The 23,919-nt window shown below is 41.6% G+C and overlaps 1 protein-coding gene and 1 long non-coding RNA gene across 12 annotated transcripts in view; both read right to left on the reverse strand.

The window, feature by feature from the left end:
* RIN2 (Ras and Rab interactor 2) overlaps nt 1-23,919 on the reverse strand; it is a 202,998-nt gene that overhangs the window by 69,462 nt on the left and 109,617 nt on the right. For 9 of the 11 annotated variants that reach the window (XM_015597148.2, XM_015597150.2, XM_015597149.2 and 6 more), the window contains one exon: nt 23,450-23,542. The exons of 1 other annotated variant lie outside the window; for it this stretch is intronic. In XM_015597148.2, coding sequence (XP_015452634.1) covers nt 23,450-23,542 — 93 coding nt within the window. Of the gene's footprint in view, nt 1-23,449; nt 23,543-23,755; nt 23,827-23,919 lie in introns of those variants that run through there. One more of the 11 variants, XM_015597151.2, reaches the window with a different exon arrangement.
* LOC112471022 lies at nt 15,688-23,442 on the reverse strand. The gene is made up of 2 exons (XR_003043186.1): nt 18,461-23,442; nt 15,688-17,378 (listed from the first exon to the last, which is right to left on the reverse strand). It is a non-coding gene; the product is annotated as an uncharacterized LOC112471022 (long non-coding RNA).

The raw sequence follows: 23,919 nt of genomic DNA on the forward strand, positions 1-23,919 counted from the left end.
TGGACATACAAAAGACCATTGTTTGTGGAGTCCAATCTGCCTGTCTGCCCAGAAGTCTCTAATCTCAATATCTGCCCACTAAGACGCCAATTTTCCCTGACTGGACTGAGGACAGAAGTTGCTGTCTGCAGTTCCTGCTTGCATGGGAGGCTGCAGGAAGGGAGAGGGAGGGCTCCTAAAGCTTGTTTTCTTTCTTTTAGGGTTAGATAAAAGGAGAAAAATTCTCTTGAAGGTCAGGTAAAAATAAAATGAGAAAGTGCTTATAGAGCAAGTTCTGATACAGCACTCTTCAAATTCTAAATCTAACTAAGGAATGTTATCAACAGTTTTAAAACGGCCATGTTGCTGATAGAGGAAGACGTGAAACCTAGGGTGTGAGAAAAGTCCAGTGCTTGGCTCTCAGCTATGGAGTTTCTATTTCCCAAGTGCATCAACTTGGCCTTGGGGGGCTTAGGGTGATGGGCTTTTATATTTTACAGTCCCATCATCTGTGTGGGATGGGACCTACCTCCAGGTCATGAAAAACCACAGGACCCGAACAATTCCTTTTCCTGTCTGCTTCTGTTGAGCTGGAGGAGCCTCATGGACTTGTGAATACATACATGTTGGGGTTTGTCTAAAGTAGTCTGGAAAATAACCGGTTTCTTATAAACTTTCAATTGATCTTTGCCCCCAGGAACTGTCATCATGGAAAAGATAAAGTAATAAAGGCAACTTCCCTTCACTTGAGGAGTGTCTGGGGAATGTTGTTGAAGCATCTCAGAATCATGCCCTTTTGTTTTGTTTTGTTTGAAAACTGTCTCTCTGTTACATTTCCCAAACGTATCTGCATTTATACTTTTGAAATTTAATTATGATCAGAAACATTACACATGAATACATTCCTACTGAAAAATAGATTACTGTAGTTAAAGCTAATCTCCCTTGACCATGGCCCATAATCCTTTCCATCTACTCAGAGGTAACCGCTATCATCAGTTTTGTTACGTATCATTCTTGAATGTTATAGTCCTGTGCTTTTTCTACAGAATGTAATGGTACTGATGTATTGTCCTATAGCTTGCTTATTATACCCAATAAAATATAGTGGAATTTATCCACATTAATAAAAGCCCTAGTTCATTCATTTAAGTGGGAGTGCTTTTCTGCCATAGGGGTAGACCACATAGGGATATATTCCATATATCCGTTCTATTTTGATAAACATGTAGGTTGTTTCCAATGTTTTGCTATCACAAGCAGTACTGCAATGAACATCCTGTGTACTGTGTGAAACCCCAGAGAAAATGCCAGGCTCTATGCACATGAGGTTATGAGGTGATGCCACATTACTCTCCAGGTGGTTGTGTCCATCTTTGAACACTGCCTCTGCCATCTTTGAAAAGCACCCACCTCACTTGTCAGTGTTTTGATATTACTACACTTTTAAGCTTTGGCTAATCTGAGGAGTACAGTGGCTTTTACTGTCTTAATATGCTTTGTCCAGATTATACTTTTGTTGTCTGTTTGTATTTCTTCTGAGGAAGTGCCTGTTCATTTACCTGTTGACCATTTTGGGGTTTCTTGATTTTTCTTAAGTTTTATAAGTTGTAAATAGTAATTCATTAACTCAAATATTTAAAAGATTTTCTCTCATACTGTTTTGCTGTCTTTTAAATTTTGAAAGCTTTTAAGGTTGATAGAATCAAAAGTCCATTATGGCTCTTGCTTTGTCTAAGAAGACATTCCTTATCTCGACGTAATAAACAGTCTCTTCTATTTTTTGCTAAGACTTATAGTTTTGCCTATTTACATATAATGCATTTATTTATTTGTAGGCCTTTCATTATCTGGACTGTAATTTTGAGTGTGGTATGAAGTCAGGACAAGGAGGTGAGGAATGACTATACTAGGGCCAGAGCTAGGTTCCACAAAATCCTAAACCCTGCACTCCAGGATGGCTTTATTTGCTTGAGGCGCCTTATACAGGTTAAGGGATGTACCCAGCGGGCTGTCTTTTTCAAACTTGCCCAAAGGCTAGGGGTGACTCAGGAGGCATGAGACAGAAGAACTCTGCCCTTGATTAGCATTCTAAATGGAGGATATTGGAGAGCAACAGTAGCTATGCAATAGTCCATCTTAGCCCTGCTGCTTCCATATGTCCCCTTAATCACAATCAAAATATTCCTATTTACCAAAAACCAGTATTCACTATTTTTTTAATTCTATTTTCCCTATTTGGAGATAAAAATAATACAACACACTTCCACACACTTTTGTAGAGAAAAAGGTAACAAGTGCTATTGGGGAGAGGGCATAGCACTTTATGCCACCCACTAATGACACAAAAGTGAGAGGCCTGGTTTAAAGGTTGCAAGAAATGTGTTGGCTAATTGTTATCTGTTGGGAACTATAGGTCCTTGTGCAATGCCCATGAGGGAGACCTTCACATGCTATGTCCCCACAATCTCTTTAATTCCATGATGCTTGTTAGGGGCCTCATAAGCATGAATGTACTTATAATGGATAGAAATATTTGAAATTACGGAAGTCCCACAAAATTCAGGACCCTGGTGCCCCTTGCCTGTATTGGTACCGCCGGGGGCGGACCTCACCATGTTTATGGACCAGGTTTCCATAGCTTTTAGCCTGTTGGACCTTCTTCAGATCTGAAAACCCCTACAAACGTTAGGCTATACCATGGCCTCCCTTGAGACTAGGGCTTCCACCAGAGGGGCCCCCTAATGCCTCTGAGAGTGGTAATGAGAAGAGAACTTGGCCCTACACAGCCAGCCCCAAGTTTCTTGTTTGGGGATGGCCTTCTAGCAGGCGGAACCTACTCTGTCTGGTGCGCAGAGACCCAGAAGGTCCCCCAGAGTCAGTCTTTGACCAATGACTGCTGGGCACTGGAGTATAAATACTCTAACTCCCTCTCCTCTGGATGAGACCTACCCTGTCCCCAAGCACCTTTTAAGACGGAGCCAAAGTTACCATCAGGGGAGTTTTCTTGAAATTGGACCCCTGTCTGACCTTCTTCTCTGTCCCATTCCATGGGTTTCTCTTGGGAGTACTTCCTGATAAGCCACTTTCAGGAAAATCTTTAGCTCTGGGCCTTTTCCTGGAGAACCTGACCCAAGGTCTCCCCCAACTTTTCTGCTTGGCCCCCCTCTTTCACCATTTGATGCTGATGGTCCTGCCTGTGGGTTATTCCTGGAGCAAGGGACTCTCCCAAACAGCCCCCACCTGGATTTAAATTCTTGTATCCTCAGCTCTGAACAGGCCCTGGCATACATGTCTTATTGAATGAATGAGCGTTCTTCTCTCTTCTGCCTTCTTCTTTGTAACTTACCTGTTTATTGCCTTCTCGACTGGGGGTAAATCAGGACACATAGTGGTGGAGCTCCACCCAGGCCATTAGAACCTTGGCTGGATATGATGGGGAAGTAGCTGACATTGTGACAGCCACTACAGATATACTGCTCAAGATTTTTCAATTCTTCACCACCAAAAAACACCAATGCAGTTGCACAGTCAGAATGCAGCCACTCTCTCCTGATCCACAGTTAACCTCTCACTGAGCGGGAGCCGGTGGCTTTAAACTTGGTTCCCCTAATGATTACATTGTAAACTGCTTCAACCAACATGGGAGAGACCTGACTTGGCTCTACTTTGGGGAGGCTGTGAAGGACTGGGTGGACCATGCTGACATAGGTGCCACTGACTCAGTGCAACTTCTGAGGGCCCAGCCCAGTTTTCTTTTTTCCTAACTATACTTGAAGTGCTCCTGCAGAGCAAACCTTCAGATATAACTTTCAATTTAGTGTCTACTTGGAAAAATATTAAAATAATTTTTTAAAGGCACATACAATATCTGTAGTTCAATGTATGAAATATGGAAGCAGCTAATGTGATATATCTTAAAACAGTCATTCTGGTGAGGTCCTGATTTACTCTGTCAGTTGTCTAAGACCAGTATTATGTTAGATTCTTCAATGACCTCAGAAGTGATAGATATCACCATATTACTGCCTATTGCTTTGAGTTTTAAGATTAAGTAACAAGCCAGGTAAGAAAAGCCCTGTGAAGAATGAAGTTCTTCCCAAGAGTTGGCACTAACGTTTTCTATAGCCCTGGTTAGTTTTAACATTTGTGTTTTAAGTTTGACTTTGCATTTTTTTTCTTTATATTTTACAGAGTACTTATTACGCAACAAACTCTACATCTATAATAGGGAAGAAAAAACAAAAACACAGTATGCTCTATCAAATTTGGGATACAATTAATTATAAGATACACTCTTATTTTGCATATAAAGAAAAAAGAGCTTCCAATTTTAACACACCACTGACTATAAAATACGAATGATTTCAGAGATGATAAAAATTGAAAATCATTACATCTTAGAATTAAAATGCGCTGATCTATGTCTTCATGGAGCTCAAGCTGAAGAGGCCTGAGGTTGTGTTGGTCAATTGTTAGTGGCCTGTTTTGTGGTCATATTAGTGACGAGCATGCTGTATGGGGACTAGCATCCTGGAATTTACAAAATGGGAGGACGGCAGGCATTCCAGCCTCCTGGGCTCCACCTGGCACTCTCCCTAGGTGTGACAGGGCTCTTGGGAAGTGTTCTGCCATGATGGAGGCTAGATGCCTGGCAAGAGCAGGTTCCTGCACAGTAAGCAAGCACCTCCACCCTAGGTCCCTGAAAAACATGAAGCTGGGAGCCCATTCACATGGGAAATGAGACCTAATACCTGAATGTGATGCCCTTTCAGTCTTCAAGTATTTAGAGGAACTCCAAGACCAACACAGTGCGGGTAAGTTCATCACAGAGATCAACCTTGTCCACACACAGACTGGTTTACCTACAAAAGGTTCCTACAATTAAGAAAACTGAGCAAAACTTGAAGCAAAAAGTTGACTTTCGAAGTCATAGCTGGGCACCATCTAACAAGTCTACCTAAGGGTCACCTGGGATATCATTTTGTTTGACTATTCTTTTGATTAAGGCCCAGATTTTGTAAAGTCAGATGCAGAACATGTGGAAGATTGTTAAATTGAAAATATTTGTTTGGTAGAAAGATAACTCCAAAGGTTTTGGTTTTATTTCCCTGTACATCTTTAGCCAGTTTTGTATTAGGTTGAACTATAGGAACTTGTGATGTTGGAAGGTCAAAAAATCGTTGAATATTGGCAATATCCAGCCTACAGCTAACCTTGCAAAGTTAGATACACAATGAGGGCTAACAGCATATATTAAAACTGATTCAGGATGTGATCATTTTCCTCACTGGCTATTTACCATCTGGACTTGGCTTTAACATCTTGCTGATCTCCTTGATGCATTAAATCAATCTTTGACACACACTCACTATGTATTTGTATGAGAATGGCTTTTCACTTTTTGAAAATTATCTCTGAAGTTTAGAGCTATCCATTCTAAAAGCCTCGACAACTGCATGTCCTTGGCCTTGTGTTACACGTGTAGGGGGTAGAGGTGGGTTGGTTAACCTCTCTGGACTTCAGTTTCCTCAAGCATTAAATAGATTAATGGTTATCTAACACTTCTGGCTCAAACTCTTGGTGTTTGCCATCTGTCCCTGTCTGCCTTTCCAGAATGCAATGGCATGAGTGTTGTAGTCACATTCACTTCCCTTTACCACCTCCAGCCTTCACTGGGCTTTTCCACAAACGCTGGAAGAGAAATAATGACTCACCCTTTCTGGAAGTCAATCTGAATGTATATAGTAACAATTTAAGTATGGAAACTATTGAATTCAGCATTTCTAATTTAGGAATTGACATAAAGAAATAATCAGATAATGTATAAAAGAATGTTCTTGGCAGAATCATTTGTAACAGTGAACAGTTTAAAAAGGCCAAAATGTTTAACAACAGTGGACTTGTCAAAGTGTGGTACAGCAACATACAGGAATATTATACACCATTCGTATGGTGGTTTTGTCATATATTTATTGATATGTATATTATATGTCAATATATCAATATAGTGATAAAGTATAAAAAAGTTACAAGACAGTAGTATTCTCTGACCCCATTTATGTAATACATTTATCTATGGATTTATGTAATATAATAGAATTACAGACAGAGCAGAATTCTGGATGCATCAACATCAAGATACTCATAGGGTCATTTCCAGGTGGAACAATTAAAGATGGTAAAGTATAGGTGATACTCTCTTTCTTCTTTACACTTTTTAATTTTTCTGCAATAAACACATTTTTAAAAATAAAAAGTAGCTGTTTTCATTTTGGGAAAAATAGAATTAAAAGAATAATTCAATGGGTGGTATTCGTATAGTGCCTGGAGTTAGCAGCACAGCAATTAGACAAATTTTCTCGAGTTCCTGGGTTCAGTGTTATAATACTCTGTCAATAGGTGCTTAAATTTGCAAAATGGAAGTGCCGGCAATACCTATACCACTTGGTTGGTGCAGGTTTTGATAAAACAAAGGGATAAGATGTTCTGCCAATTACCACGGCCATGTTATTATGTTCCTCACTCACTGAGGCCAGGGCCTTGACATTAAGAGTTGTACACCTTACCTATCCAGTCCATCTTTTTTGACAGATCTACTCAATTACATGCCAGGGTTGACTTCTTTATGGATTGAAGTCACTCCTCAATCTGAAACATCAGTTACATATAAGGAAATTTTCTCTTTTTTTCTAATTACGAAAAAAAAAAAAAAAAAGAGTAAGCTCTGAGCTGTACTTTCCCTGTGCCCCAATGCTTCTACTCAACCCACTCCAAACACCTACTAATTCCTAATGCACTGAGAGAGTAGTTGGAGTATTTGTTTAAAGTAGCATTTCCTCAAATGTTTTTCACCCATCACTAGCAGTGTAGGATGTGAACAGGCATATTTCAAAAATAGGGTTACTGCTCCAATACCACTGGAAACATCCAATGAAATTGGTTTAAACATTCAATTAAACAAGGTCACGGTGGACTCCTCAGAACTTTTTAAGATGCTAGTTGCAGGAAAAGAACAGAGTGTATAGGATTCCACAGACCTACTGACCTTAGGGATCTTTGTTGATGGTTATTCAGGGGAGCAGTGTTCTGCAGAAACTCTTAAAGAAATCCTGACTTAAGGGGATGATATGGCCCCTGGGGATCATAACTGCTACATTTGTAATTTCAGTTGTTTTTTTTTTTTCAAATGACATAGCATTATTCACAGTTGGCAGGACATGGAAGCAACCGATGTGTCCTACGAGAGATGATTGGCTAAAGAAGCTGTGATACATATATACAATGGAATATATACTCAGTCATAAGAAGAGATGAAATACTGCCATTTGCAATAACATGGATGGACCTTGAGATAATCATACTAAGCAAAATAAGCCAGATAGAAAAGATTGAAAATCACATGATATCACATATGTGGAATATAAACCTAAAAGCAACAAATGAACAGGACAAACAAACAGAGACTCATGGACATGAACAACAGACTAGTGGTTACCAGAAGGGGGAGGGAGCGGAGGAAGAGGAAAATAAAAAAATAAAATGTCAAAAAAATTATGTATATATAGTATGAAACCTGGCATTTTAAAAAAATTTAAAAATAAAAAAATGAATGGAGTTACAATTCATAGGAAAAGAAATTGGAGACGAGGCATGAATCTACAACTTGCAATAGTGAAATAAAATTTTTGAAAAAGACCATTAAAGTTTTTTTTTTTCCTGTAAGTTGAGTATGACAGTACCCTATGAGCACATAGGGAAGGAAGAAGGCAGAGGGACCAAGAAAGGGGAATTTAAATTTTTGAAAATGTAAAGTTTGGTCATTTTCAGTTTTGTAAAGATGATTAAATCAGTAACTCTGAGGGTATGAATCACCGAGACTTCGAAACTTACTGAAATGAAAAAGGTTTGTTCCTCATCAGGAATCGGAGCTTTGATGCAAGTCTGCTCAGTCACCCCTGTCTCAAAATTTCAAATAGGATACATGTAGCAGTTACTGTCAGAGTTTTGCCTGTAACCCTGGGAGGTCACTGCTCCCTTATGCTGTGATGGTGTTTTACTATAAGCACTCTGCCCAATGCTTGTGGATGCTCTGTTGCTGGGTGAGCTCAGAGTAGGATGGGACTTGGTGCATAAATACTCCAGTTTCCTCGCCCTTGGAAGGATAACTGATAGTTGCTACAGAGTCTCCCAGAGGACCCCAGCAGGACTGAGCCCCAGTAGTGGCCTTCCCGTCTCTGTCTCACTTTCCTACACCAATACCTGGGGTTCCTGTTATCACCTTCCAAAGAGATCACCTTCTATATTCTGTCTCTGAGTCTGCTTCTGGGAGACCCAACTTTTTTTTTTTTTTTTGCTATAAATTCAGAGCAAGACCTCTCAGGCTACATCCTCCACCTTAGGCAGCCTTCATCATTCCTCGGGACCTTTACCTCTGTCTAGGGTTCCTAGGTAATGGGTGTATAGGGTGCCTTGGACTCTTCTTGAAACCATGCTTAAGTTAAGTGTCCAGAATTAGGCAGTGTTCTAGTGCCGGCTTGGCCTGGTCTCTCCTCTACACAAATAGAACAAGTTTTTAAAGAGGTTTGCAACCTTCTTTATCATTAAGAATAAAACTAACAGAATAATATCCACTAGATTAGTATTTCTCAAACTGGAATGTGCATGTGCATCCCCTCGGGATCTTGTTAAAACGCAGGCCCTGATTCTTAGGTCTGAAGTAGGGCCTGAAAGTCTGCATTCCTAACAAACTCCTCAGCTGACTGACAGCCCACATGTAGGGGTAAGGTTCTAGTGGCTTGTGAGAGCCCTGAGGACAAGACCAATTCTTTTGCATGTAAGCTCATCCAGTGTCATTTCTAAGTGGCTACATCATGGGTATTGAATATATATTGGTTAATACTTCAATTCACTAATTTAATTCAGCTGCCCAACTGCAAATAAGACAACAGCTATTGTTTAGTACAAACTCATAAAGAAAAATCCTTCTGATTGTGGGAAAGTACATATTGGGAAACCAAAGATGTCAGTGCACAGCAGGGGCAGACAGGCAGATCTGGAATGTGACTCGGCTCACACTTATTGGAGACCTGCTCTTTTTAGGGTACTAGACACCAAATGAGGTTTAAGACATTACTGTCCTTGTCCCGAAAAAGGCTTACAATATGACTGAGAAGATAAGTCAGAGAAAAATAACAAGAAAGACGTGTCTGGTGAGTGGTCACAGACAGTGGTAACACTGACAACTTTAATTTGCTTGACCTAACTCATGTGACATCCCAGTAAAGCCCTCTGATCACTGACTAGGTTGCACTTTTCCTAAAGCCATTCTCCTCTCCTAGCCAGCAAACAAAGGGAGCTGCATTTTGCAAGAGACGTGGGTTTAATTTCAGTTCTAGCATGCACCCATCACAATATACACTGCCTTGTGGGTGATGCACCCCTAATCTGGGAAGTTTTAATATTCTTATTTAGGGCAAGAGAACTAAGAACATGTTCTTTAAAAAAAGAATCCAACCTACATTCACAGCAGCATTACTCACAACAGCTCAAAGGGGGAAGCAACCCAAATGTCCATCAATGGATGAATGGGCAAAGGAAATGCAGTATATACATACAATGGAATATTAATCAGCCTTAAAGAGAAAAGAAATTCTGACACATGCTACATCACGGATGAACCCTGAGGATGTTACTGAGTGAAATAAGCTAGTTACAAAAGGACAAATACTTAATGATTCCACTTATATGAGGTTCCTAGAACAGACAAATTCATAGAGACAGAAAGTAGAAGAGTGGTTGCCAGTGGCTAGGAGAGGAAGGAAGGGGAAGTTAGTGTTTAATGGGTGTAAAGGTTCAGTTTGAGAAGATGGAAAAGTTCTGAAGATGGATGGTGGCGATGGCTGCACAACAATGTGAATGTCCTTAGTGCCACAGAATTGTACACTTAAAAAGGGTTAAATGGTGAACTTTATGTTATGCATGTTTTACCACAATGAAAAACAAACCAGAATCCATAAAAGTCAGGAAACAAGGTGTCTAAGTTTTTTGGGTTTTTGTTGTTGTTGTTTTATAGATTTATGCTAGAGACCGTCTCTGGAGGAAATAATCTACAATAACCCAGCTCTAGCCTTTAAACCCTGGGTTTCCCTAAGAAGGCAACTGTCATCTTAAGCAAAGCTCAAGGGGCCCAAAATGTGAAGAGGAGTAACCTCGTGCCACCACTTTCATTGATTCCATATTTATGAACTGAGGGCCGACTCTGGGCTGGCAGATTTAGATGGTGCCCCTTGATGCTGGGGATAAAATGCAAACCCCTCAGCCATGTCTTTCCCACACTTCAGCTTCTTCTGTTTCTGGATGACATCACTCAGGGTGGAGAAGAAGGGCCTGCTGTTCATACATATGGTTAGGAATGACTATCCCACCAAAGAATGCCGGGAATTTTTCTCATGCTGGAGGAGCCTTTTGGAATCAGGTGGCCTGGGTGAGATGTCCAACAGGAAAGACCCAGCCTTACAATAGAAACCAGAGACCTGAGGACAGGTCCTTAGCTGGAGAGCTGGGTGGAACCCTAGTCTTTTGTTTATGTCTCTAAGTAATGGCTGAAAGCTCCCACCCTGTTTTGGGTTAGAGCACTTTGGTTCATATGAGAAATTTGTCTATGATCCTGCTGATGGGAGCCTGAGGAAGAGTTTCAGAATCTTCTTTGAATGTTCAGCTTAATTCAATCATCAAAACACATTGAGTGTTTTTTACTCTGAAATAGGTGCAAGGGGCCACAGGAATTCATAGGGTGAGGAAGTAAAAGCTAAGTTAAAAAGGATCCCTGCAGGACCTTCGGTCAAAGCCATGGTCACCCCATATTGCCCGATCCCAAAGCCATGGCTGGCTGTACAGCCATGTGCTGGGTTCCTGTCCTGAGAATAGTCTATTCTGATTAACCATGGGATTGATGTTTTTGACATCATATCTAGGTACCACATAGAACCTGTACAGCTATGTTGACTTTGTTAGGATTCATGAAGCTGGATTCTTTCTGTGTGTATATTACACGTCAACAAAAAGTTAAAAATGCAATAAAATAAATAAAACAATGCCATTCAGAAACTAAATAATCACGACACCTAAATGCATGAATCATCCTGGTTTCCAGGATGATGGGAAAAGAAACAGTATAAGGACATAACTGTGGCAATGTTGTATCAATGTTTAATTTCTTGGTCTTGATCCTGTACTGTTGTTACTATGTAAGAGAGTGTTCTTGCTCCTAGGAATACACATTGAAGGATTTAAATGGCATGATGTTCCATAGTATTCTGAAATGGTTCAGAAAACATATTACATATGTAACTATATATGAGACAAAATTGATCGATTTATAGGATAGTTACATATTTATACAATTTGAGTGTGTGTGTGTATGTGTGTGAAAGAGTGAGAGAGAGAGAGAGAGAATGATAAGGCAAATAGGGACCAAATGTAAACAGTTGGTGAATCTGGACCTAGGACAATGAGTATATAGAAGTCCTTTGTATTATTCTTGCAACTTCTATGAAAATTTGAAATGATATAGTACACACGTACATGAAAGTATATAATATATAATACAAGGAATACCTTGTGCTATTCTTGTAACTCTTCCGTAAATTTTAAATTGTATCAATAAAAACCACCTTCCCCACCCCCAGGGAAGAAAAAAATTAAAAATATGTATACAAGAATAAAAAGTAGGCTGCCAGTAGCCACTTCCCTAATTCCTCCCAGCATATCTCCAAAGCTCACTCTGCACATTCTTATTGTTGGGAAATCTCTCCTTTGGAAAGTTCGGTCAGCTCAGTTCCTTGTCCTCAGAATATGCATTGATGTGTCCTTGGGACACAAGCCAGAGGAAGCATGTCCCAGGGGGCCGCACCTCTTCCTGCACAAGGGTTCTGAGGCCTGGCCCTGCTACTGCCGCTGCTCATACCAACTACTTAGAGCCGAGCCCCTTCACCAGGGCTCCTGCTTAGTACCCCTGGAAAGCCAACACTCAGTGGCCACCAGGAAGGCCAGCTGAGCTTACTGATGAGCCCTGGAACCACACAGCCCTGAATAGAAAGCCAGCTTAAGCTCCCGCTACCTGTGGGGACTGTGGGGCAAGACCATAGCCCCTCTGAGCCTCAATTTCCTCACCTGTAAAAGGGGCCATAATAACTTGGTGGGAGGGTGGAAGGGAACTAGCATAAGGAAGGTTTTTGGCACATCCATAGGCATAAGAGCCCAACCAAAATCAGCACATGCCAGTAGTGGGTGGGGCTGCTGAGCACTCCCTGGGGTGCCAACACGCAGGGGCACAAGCATGCAAAAAAATGTTCATCTTTGATGGACTCATTTGGCTATCAAGTTTCCAAAAATAAAAGTTTTAATTTCATCATAATTAACTTTTATGTCATTTGGGAAAAATTAAAATTCATTACTTACGTACCAATGATGGTGGTGGGTCAAAATCTTTCAGTATTTGGAAATTCGAAAGGCATTTAATGTGGTCTTGGGGGTAGGGCGGGAAAGGACTGTGGAGTTAGTGGCAGGGGTGAAAGAGATAATGAGGAGAGCTCAAGGAGGAAAATTATAAAACAGGCTGCTCTGGTAACAAGTGTATTTGTTTTACGTCTCTTAGTAGATTATTAGCAAAAACTTGAGACCAGGCGTGGTGTTCCCTGTGTGCATTTTTTTTCCCTGTCACTCACACAGAAAGTCCCACTCTTTCAAATAATAGATATTCAACAAATGACCACATTTATTGATCACTTGGAATAGAAGAGAAGGTAGAGTGCTAACTTCTGCCTGGGCATAATTTCTGCCTCTCTAGTTTGATTCTGAAAAACTTTGAACTTTTAAACTTAAAGCCTTAGTACTGAATGAATAAATGTCTTTGGGTTATGTGAATTGTTCTCAATCCTCATCATTTGCACGCTGGAAATGAGTAAGTCATTCCACAGCATTAATCTAGTCACTAGAGGGTTATTTTACCCCACCTTTTGATGTCCAAAATCTTTCTAAAGTTCCTATGTACAGAATATAACATTATGCTTCCTGGATGAGTCTTGTCAGTTCTTTAAGTGATAGCACTATTGATGTGATGAGTGGAGAACAGACGAAAGCTGTCCTAACTTTGGGAAAGTGTCAGGAAATCCACGTCACAGGTCACAGGAAGGATAAATAAATACATTTTGTTAGCCAGCTCAGCCAATGATGGCTACCACTTAACGAGCAGCCTTCTCTGCAGCAAATACCATCCATAGCATCATTGTCCTGGTGTGACAGGACAAGGGATTTTAGTAATCTTATTTTACAGATGAGGAAACTGAGGCTCTGAGTGTTTTTCTCACATTAAGCAGCTGGTAATGGTTGCATTGGGGATTGGCAGCCAGGGTTCTCAGACCTACAAACATATGACCTTTCCATCAGTATTTTCCCAGGTAGGGTGCACAGCTTTGAAGCACTAAAAGTAATACTGGGCTTGAAAAGGTCATTGTGTGCACTCCTGGAAAGGCCCTATTGCCTGTCCCCAGGATAAACTTACCAGACACTGGGGCTCTACTGGAACCCATGTGCCTCCTCTCTGAGCTCAATCTTCCTTCATCTCTATATCTGCTTTGGCTACTGGGCACTTCCTTCCCTCTGCTGATAAGAATATGAGGCTGCTCTCCGTGTCCAGCTGAAGGCTTGATCAGAAGCCAGGGCTAACAGCTGGTCTGGAAGTTTTCCTGGTGAGAGCCCAGGGCAACTCCCAGCTGCCTTATCTAGAGCTGCTTCTTACCCGGTTGCAGACCTACCCTTCCTGAGGAAGGCTCTGACGGTCACTCCAATGTGTATGTCGGATATCAGAGGTCACTCCGATGTGTGTGTCATATATCAGAGGTCACTTCAATGTGTATGTCGGATATCAGAGGTTCCCGGTGGCCTCTGGACACAGTTAGCTTTTTTTTTGCTTTGTCCAGCTTGCCTCACACGAGCTTATCCTGTCTTTTATGGTTAAAATAGTTTCAACATTTAAAAATAAAGATGATTTCATGAAAATTAAGGAGATTAACATAAAAACCCAAGTTCAAGTTGAAAAGTTCAAAAAGGTTCTAGCTTTTTGAAAAATAGAAATGTCACAAGGACAACCCAACATTTCTAATTTTCAAAAAGCTGGAACGTGTTGCCCTCTTTAGACGAAACATCTGCCCTTCAGTTTGCTATAGTTCTCCACCATTCTCTATTGTACTCCAATTCCGAGCCCAATGTCAGCTACTATTATCAACTGTCACCTGGGTTGGCTTTCCTGGTTTACAGTATCCACCTGGCTCTGAGGTTCAGACCTCTGGCGTATTCATTCTAGCTATTTCTGGCCAACTATATGAGGAGATAGTGTGGTTCAGAGTGGGCCCTGCCCCAGAGACCAAGCTCTTACAGGCTCTGGCATGTGTTCATTTGTAAATTGGAGACACTGTTACCCACACTCAAAATTGCCTTTGAAAATTTAGTGAATAAATGCAATTACCTCTCAAGTCAGTGGGCTTCTGTAAAAGGCCAGAGAGCCTATGTTTTAGGCTTTGTGGGCGACACAGTCTCTGTAGCAACTCGGCCCTGTGGTTGCTGGGTGGAAGCAGCCGTAGCCTATCATAAATAAAATGAATGGGTGTGCCTGGGTGCCAATCACAAAAACAAGTGCGCAGCCAGACTTGGGCCTGTGGCTCTCAGTTTGCTGAACTGAATCCTTCCCTCAGATGCTCCCTCCAGTCCACTCCACATATTTCAGGTACGGAAGTTATTTCAAAAAGTATGGGCAATAACAAATAAATAGAGTTTGCAATCTTCCTCCTTTTCTAAGTGGAGAGTCAGCCCTGCCCCATTGTTTGCTGTGTGGATTCTAAGGAGAAGAGAAGAAAATGATCAAACGCAAGGTTCCAAATAGGCCAAGATGATGGGCACAATAAGGACAAGATGGTGGAGGGTGAGGCAGAATAGACCAGAGGTGACAGTGAGACCAGGGAGGAGTTCTGAGAGAGTGGAGAAGGGCATTTTTGGAGGGAGTGGCTAGGCACATGGACGAAGTATAGAGAGGGATCAGCAAGCACGTGTACTGGGTAGGAGGCTGGCTCTGGCATCCTTTGAGGGACAACAGGGAAGATCTGAATTGCACTTCAGTTCTCTCGACTGATTGATTAGAGCCACAGTGCTAATGCCCACTGAGCTTTCTGAGGGTTACACATATATTGGCTCATGTCCCTCCTCTCCTCAAAACCTTCCTTGGCTTCCAACTGCACTAAGAATGGAATCCCAACTCCTTCCCCAGCCAACATGACTGGCCCCTGCTTCCCTCTAGCCTTTACTTCATGCCAGTCACCACCCTCACCGTCCATTATGTTCTCCACCTTGTTCTCTCAGAGTCTCAGGCACTGCTCCCCAGCTTTTGCACATGTCTCTCCCTTTCTGGGAATGCTCTTCTCCTTGTCTCTCTTCTGCAGTTATGCTTAAATGCCACCTGCTCCAGACGCCCTCCCCAGTCATCCACTCAGGAAGCCCTGCCCTGTCATCCTGCAAGCTCAGGTTTCTCTAATTGTTATCTGCCTCCCCCATCACAGTACACTCAGTGCCAAGGACAGGACCTGCCATTATAGGTGCTGAATCATTACAAATAAAATAAATGAACAACATATATAATACAGGCACATGCATTACACATTTCTTCATTCATTCGTCACATTTATTGAACACCTACTATCAAAGGCCAGGTTTCAAGCTCGTCTCAGGTGATATACATTCAGGACAGTAGGTGCTAAGTACATACACGCATTTTTCTTGCTTTCAGTTCTATTTCTGGAAGGGCTGCACCAGAGATAGTTAGAGAGACCTCAGAAATGAGTCATTTCCTAATTTCCATTGCAGACCAGGAATTCTCAGCCTCAGCACAGTGGAATTTGGGGCCAGGTAATTTGTTTCAGGGGCTGCCTGTGCCTTGTAGTATACCAGCTAGTTGTACCTCCAGGGGTGACTTTGCTTTGGTCTGTTACAACTGAGTCACCCTGCCTTTGAACATCTCCATAGGTGCGTCTGTGTGTAGCCACTTTTGAGTGAGCAAATAAAATGTGGGGGTGTAATGGGAAAGCAGACAGAAAAAAAAATAGGACATCTTATCAGACAGTGGCAATAACACCAAGGCTTAGAGAGAGTGACTGAAATCATATAAGTACTGTCTGAACTAACTGGTGTTCACAACCCAGCTGGGAAGGCAATATCACTCCATTTTCCAGACAGGGACATGAAGCCAGGTCTAGAATGCAGACATTTCTATGCTTTTTGTATCATCCCATTTGTTCATTCAAATATAGAGTGCAGAGCAGTAATTCTCAAATGTGAATCCCCTGGTGGGCTTATTAAAACACAGACTCCTGGGCCCCACCTTTGGAGTGTCTGGTTCACTTGGTCTGGGTTGAAATCTGAGAATTTGCATGTCTAAGAATTTCTAGGTGAAGCCGATGCTGGAAGCTGACACCACACTTTGAGAAACACTGGTGGAGGCTACCTTGCTAACAGGCTCTGGGCGATGCCAACACCACCCACCCAAAGATGCTTAATTCTCTGTGTTTGACTTTGCTATGTGCTATTAAGGGCTCAGGACCTGTGAGGTTACATGTCAGCCTGCTGATTTATGCTCAGAAAAAAATACTACCCCAAAGGCTACAATTTTATTGCCTTGCAGGACTTTAACCAGTTTTTTTTTTTTTTAACATAGCAAACTTAATACAGAATGTCTTTCCAAGTCGACTACAAATATATTTGTGAAAATGTACTTTGAACCAGCTTTCCATCAGTTTCCTGGTTGAATAGAGCTTTGACAGAAATTCATTCTAATTTGTATGAGAGTCATGTTTTAACTTTAAAATTACACATTTGACACGATAGTCCTTCAAACCTTGCATCTCCCTCCTGGGCATCCTCCCAATTATGAAAACTCAGAGTTTCAAGTAATCCCGGAGAAATATGTAGTTGAGGGGAGCCAGAGGAACCTATTTCACCCCTGACTTTAAAAAACAAAGTTCCTCGAAGCAAGCGAGAATGTGTTGAGACCCAACAGGCAACATGTAACATCAGAAATGGATGGCCAAAATGTGCTGGAAGAATTCCCCTATAAAACCATGAAATCCGTTGCTTTTTGGAAGCATGAACAGGAATTACTGTCCAATAAGTTCATGGCATTCCTAGAAAGTCATGCCCAGGGTGGGGCAGGGGGTTGGAGGCTGATCTGTGTCCTGGAGGCGTTTGGACCAGATGGTGAGAGATATGCATGTGTATCCAAAAAAAGCGAACCTCTCTTCCAGAGAGCCACTGTCCGGATGATCTCTCCAGATGGAGTTTCCTGGGAGATCTCACTGGAAAAGGGGAATAAGAATCAGAGCGGAACACTCCAGAAGCCACAATAGGGTGGGGGTGCCACAGGAGAAAGTCAGGCCAGGTCCGATTCCCATCCCTGCCGTACACTAACCAGCCCTGGCACTTCAGCCTCCCTGGGCTTCAGTTTCCCTATTTGTAAAAGGAGGATGTTTAGACTAGATAAAATATAAGCCTTTCCTGTCTAATATAGAAGCCACCAGCTGGTGTCTACTGAGCACTGGAAATGTGGCTAGTCTGAACTGAGATGTGCTCAGTGTAAAATACACACTGGATTTCAAGGCATGGTACAAAAAAAAAAAACCCTGTAAAATATATGATTAATATTTTTATATTCATTACATGCTGACATAATATTTTAGATATACTAGGCTAAATAAAATATTATTAAAGTCAATTTCCTCCCTTTTTAAAAATTTGTTTATTAGAATATTTTAAATGACATCTGTGGCTTATTTTGTATTTCTATGAGACAGCACTGCTAAGCCCTATCCAGGTGTAAATGTCAAGTATGCTTTGCAATATCATTATGAATGATTATAATCACTCTAACAGAAACTCTAATCACTATTTTGTTTCCAAAGGGTGCTTAATCCTTTCCTGGTTATAGACTGGTACATGGTGCCGCTCTGGACACTTGGCATGGGACATGACGTCTCTTCACTATTCAGGGTTCGTGCTGGGAGATCGAGGAAGCAACATTCATATCTATGAGTTTTAAGCAACCAGAGATCCATGTAAAGATTTGTTCAAAGAAATTATTAACTAAAATGTGATTTTGGGCTTTATACATTATTTTTCAAACCCCTGCCACCTCTATCCACTGTTACACAGCAGTGAATTGCTGTCCTGGCTGTGTGTGCAGAAAAATGACTCTCCACACAAAGAACAGTCTGAAAACTCAAATGCCCAAATCACTGAGGCCCAAGATGTGCAGTGGTGCCTGTTCTGGATGATTGAAAATTTGCCTGTAGACAGAATTTCTGAAAGCGGAATAACTTTCCAAATGCCAAGGAGAGACTGACAGTTCAGAGAAGTTAGGTATGGTGAAGTGAATCATCACCTGGTTTATCTATTTTGTAGAGTCAGATTTTAGCGATAAGTTTTCTTCAAAGTGAGTCACACCTCTATTCTTTATGGTGCCAGAGAGCTCTCCTATGTCTTCTCTGGACCATGATCACAGGCTTTCTGTTTCTAAAGAGAGACATGATGCACATGTTATTCAAACCACACAAAAAGACCAGAAGAGGATTTCTCAAACTGAGCCTCCACCGCAGAGCTGGGCGCTGGAACACCCCAGCTAGTCTATGAGCCCAGGCTCAGGGCATCTCCCCACAGGACAGCAGGGTCCCTCTAGTCAAAACACATTTTCTTCCTGGTTAGTTAAAACCAAATATTTGTTCCCCGGTCCTTGAAGCAAAAGGAGGCAGGAAGCAGGAACTCAGAAAGTGGAACTATACCACTTGCAGGCTGGCAAAGGCAGGCTCACCCCAGCATTCCTGAGAGAAATTAGAATTGTTGAGTGGATGATTCACCCTAGTCCTTTCTGACATTGTTCTCTGCTATAAGAGGATGCCTCTCAGGGTCAGGGATGTCACAAGGACAAAACAAATCTCTCATGGCAGAGCCCAGGTTATGTGTTAAAGTTTACTTCCTGGCACTATGCTGGGGCCACAGCTAGGCCTTCATACACAATAATTCTACCACAATTTCATCTTCAGATAAAAGTAAAGGTAGATACCAGCTAGCCCATGGGTGCTCCCTTGTCAGTAGATAAAGTGGATGTATGCTAACATGAAAGGGTAGTTGGGAACCTGATGGACGAGGTGAAAAGTGAGGGAGAAGAGGAAGGATGGGCAAAGTCTGGCGTCCAGGCGTCGGCAGGTTTGGGCCACAGGTGCAGATCCATGATGGCACAATGGCAGGGCTGACAGAGGATACGTTCGGGGAAAGGTGGAAACACAGCCCGAAAGTTCTTGAATGTCAAATGAAAGAGTGCAGACCTGGTCCTGGGCCCACCATGCAAGCAGGTAACATTAGGTGGGTGGAATGTTCTGGGAGAAAATAAACAATACGGAAGTGGTACAGATGAATTATAAGCATCATACATTGTGCCTACAAATGAAGAATGAGAAGCTAAGTAGGGAGGTGGACCAAAAAAAAGAAAGTAGAGTGTAGATTTTGGAGACTTGAGGGGGATTTGCCAGCACTGGGCGCCTGGATGGGGTGGGGGTGGGGTGATTTAGGGGAAGCTCTGGAATTCAAGAAAAGACATCAGAGATGACTTTGAGCTTCTGTGCCCCAGTGCAGGACAATCTATAACATAACCTGCCTAGACAATGTTTTCCTTACACAATCTCTTTCATATAACACACCCTTGAAATCTGATAGCAATAGGTGTCCACTTCTGTTACTTAGGGGCAGATAACTTTGGCTGACTTGTCCAGGTTATCACCAGCCTCCCCGTTTGTTTTCACAGAGAATTTATAGAGCAGGAAGATACTATTTCTCACAGGTGGTTGAGGAAAATTAACAATGGTGCTAAAAATGACTGTGGAAAATGTTTACCCAGCACAGGATTTCTGTGGCCAGCTTTCCAGGATATGATTCCTCTAACCATGGCGAATTCTCAATTACCCCAATGCTCAGACGATCTGTGCATTATCCACGATCCTCATGTCCTGTGACTTATCTGAGTCATTTCCATCAGCCAGGTCAGATGGGAAGCCACAAATCAAGGCTTGCTACTAGTGGTTAGCAACTCTGGTTTAAATATACAAACTGGATAGGAGAAGATAATGATGAAAAAGAGGTCCAACAATTGCTTTTCAATTATCTACACTTTACACAAAATCACATGAGTCCTAATAACCAAGAAAGGTATAATAATAAGCATGTGGAATTTAGCTGTGAGCCAAGAATAACCAAGAATTCTCATGCTTTATGAAACTGTCCAATCTGGTTATAAGGCACTGCTGGTATATGTGGAGAAATGGCAATGCAGTAGCAGAAGAGTCATTTGAAATCTAACTCTACCCAACTCCCAAGGTAACATGGAGTCAATCTTAGCTCGCAAATCAAAGACCACTTCCTCAGGAGAGATTTCTCTGGAACCCCACGTTACATCATATGTTCTCAAAGCCCCTTTTACTTCTCACGGGAAACATGTTTTCTCTTATGATTTATTAGCGTAGGTTAAATGTTGTGATTATTTGATTAATATCTTTCTTTGCAACCAGACCGAAAACTCCATGAGGTCAGGGATGGCTTCTAATTTTTCTCTTCTTAGCACAGAGCCTGGATGGTCACAGGTGCTCAATATTTAAATGCATAGGTGCATCACAATGCAATCGTGAGGAGTAAAAGAAGGCCCACAGCAGGTCCCAGAAAGCACTGAGTGACAAGCCATCTCAACAACTGAACTCAAGCCTTTTTTAAAACGAACCTCTATAGAGTCGGTATTAAATGTCCAATGGGCAGTTTACTTCATCCTTACAGATAACTACATGTCTAAATTATGGAATAATTAACAATAATATTTATTTATTTAAATTATGATTAATAATAATATTATTCCATAATAACTAATCATGGATTGCCACAGTAAAGAATAATATCTATAAAGAAGAGGAAAGAAGTACAGTTGACCCTTGAATTGCACTGACCTCCAGACAATCAAAATTATTCATAAAGCTTTGACTCTACAGTCGGCCTTTTCATCTACAGAGTAAACCAACCTCAGATGGAAAACAGTATTTTTGATCCATGGCTGGAAAACTGCAGTTGGAAAACTCTCAGATACAAAGAGTCAATTTTATTTATTGAAAAAAATCCATGTTATTCAAGGGTCAACTGTATTAGGTAACTCTATCATTTACATGGAATAACTGAAATTTAAGGTCTGCAAAACAAAAACAAAACAGATAACACCGAGTTAAATAGCGCAGGCCACTTTGCCCACATTTTCCTCAAGGGCATTTGAACCAGGAAAGATGGACACCTAGAACTTGCTCTTAGCAAGGGCTCTCACCACTTGCCTGATTGATTCTTTCATAAGACATAGCCCAGAAATACAAGGCAACTACATTTAACCTACTATTCAACTGAAAATTAAAAAGTAAATAAATATTTTTTTTCACAGGACTGAAGGAAAAACTTAGTCCAACAAGGCCCCTTCCTAAAGAAATTCCAAAGGCAATTTTAACTGTACTCAATTTTCTCCTTTTGCCTTGACTTTAATTTCTAACTGCTATGTAAGATTCAATCCCACTATACTTCCTGAGCATAAGGTGGTAATTATGAACTAGCCAGTATTTAGGCTGATGGAGGCAGTGCCTTGGGTTAAGGAGGGGGTTGGGTTCATTCCTTTTGCCAGAATGAAATAAATATCTCAGCCTAAGACAGAATCCAGGAGCTGGAGATGAGTCAGTAGCCTAGTGGGTCTAGCACCTGGTCTACAGGAGACTGGAGGAGCCCCTCATCTGCGAGGTGGAAGTTAGACAGGTTTGATTCAAACTGAGTAAACCGATTGAGAATTGAGACTGCTATGTCCACATAGCTTAACTATTAGTACTGAGAATCGAGACCATCTGTGTCAACATAACCATTTTTGCCAGTATATTCTTGCCCCAAAAGTTAGGTTATAAACTAATAAATAACTTGGCTGTTTGCTGCAGGAAATTCCTACAAAACAATCTGTCCTGGCAAACAGTTTGTTCATCTGGGAAAGTAGCTAGCTTATCAATAATGGTTTACTCGCCAGGACTCAAGACCCTCGTCTTGCTGTATCTACCAATCCTGAACTACTACGTCACAAACTTTGTTGAAACCCAATCATTTCTCTGCCTTGAAAAACACAGCTTAAGGAACTTGGACCTAAACCTCTACACCTTACAGATACGCCTCCCGACCTCTTCTTGCTTAGATGCCAACAGGGCCATGTCCTGACACTGTCCTCTCTTACCACAGTCAGCTTACTGCACTTAGCTTTCCTTTAGCAACGGTGTCTTCTGATGGATTTTTTGGAGTCCATAATTGACAGAAAAAATCAGGTTTGGTCTCTTGGAAGCAGAAATTATTTAATTGCAAGTTAATACATACTTACAACCCATCAGGGTGAGGAAATTAGTAAAATTGTCAGTTTTCCTCTGTAATAAAGTTAAGAGGCCTCTATATCATTCCAATCCTTTGAGGAAAAATTTGGTGTTTGCACACCTGCATATGACAGATTTCAAATGTACATTTTACCTTCCCTTTTCTGCTCTTTTACATGCTTCTGTATTTTCCAAATTTTCTACAATGAGTATGCATTATTTTGAGGGTGGGTGAAAGGACAGAGCAAAAGCCATAAGAAGGAAATTAATTTCCAAATGTTAATTAGAAATGACCACCAAGTCTTAATTTAAAACAAATACACATATAGTATATAAAATACCCATCTAGACTCTTATCTCTTTAAACTAGTAAGAGAACCTTATCCCATTGACATCAATATGTATACAGAAAAGTTATACAATTTTAACCATGCTGCCTTGGTTCTCTCTTGCTTGACCATAAGAGACCTCTGGGGGTTGGATAAAATATACCAGCAAATAACATTCAATCAGTCTAGGGTGAGGCCCAGAAACATGTTTGTTGTTGTTCTTTTTTTTTTTTTTACGAGCACTTCAGTGATTCATACGACGAAGCAAAGTGCAAAACACAGGGCCAATATCATTGCTTCACTGGAATGTAAAGTCCAACTTCCATCGTAAAACCATCCAGCTGAAATAAGAAGAGCTGAACAACTGACAAAGATTGCCTCAACTGTCTTATACAGGTGGCTTCTCTCTCCTGGGTCCTGGGCCTGTTTGGAAGCACTAATTCAAAAAAAACCCAACCTACTCTCAAACCTAGTAACAGCTCGCAGCTGGGCTCAGGCGAGCTCCCCCAGCCAGAGCTGGCTCAGAGAGCAGGGTTCCCCTGCAGCTTGCCGGAGCGCCTGCAGCTCCCCATGCAGCCCAGCGAAGGGAGCAAGCTGCTGCTTAGCGATCCCATCAAGGTTTCTTTTTACCTTAAAGAAACTTCCTCGCTTGTCCAGACTGCGGGTACCCATGGTCCAAGCTGACATTTCCTCCAGCGAGGCTCTACTGCATGCCTGGGACTTCTGAAGGTAGAGACATTTTTAATGGTTAGTCCAGCCTGTAGGAAATTCCTCTCTAAGCCACAGAACACTCACAACAACAGTCCTGCCAAGATCTTTTTCCGTCAACAACACAGTGCCATTTATTTCCCACCAAAGCCCTTCCATCTCCTTTCAGGCTGATTTCCTGCCTCAGACAGCTCAGTTCCTAGACTATGCCCCACCTCACTGCCCCACCTCCAGTTTCCCCAGGTCTCTGGGATTGTAGAGAGCATAACGACTGCTTTGTGTGTTTGCTTGACCTCACGCTCAAGTCCTAAAGGGGCCAATATTAGATGTCGCCATAATCTGCTCCGAAGCTTATGGAGTTAATGTGACTGATCACAGAGGGGCAGCAGAAG

This window comes from Pteropus alecto, unplaced genomic scaffold (genome assembly GCF_000325575.1).
Source record: "Pteropus alecto unplaced genomic scaffold, ASM32557v1 scaffold45, whole genome shotgun sequence".
NCBI lineage: Eukaryota > Metazoa > Chordata > Mammalia > Chiroptera > Pteropodidae > Pteropus > Pteropus alecto.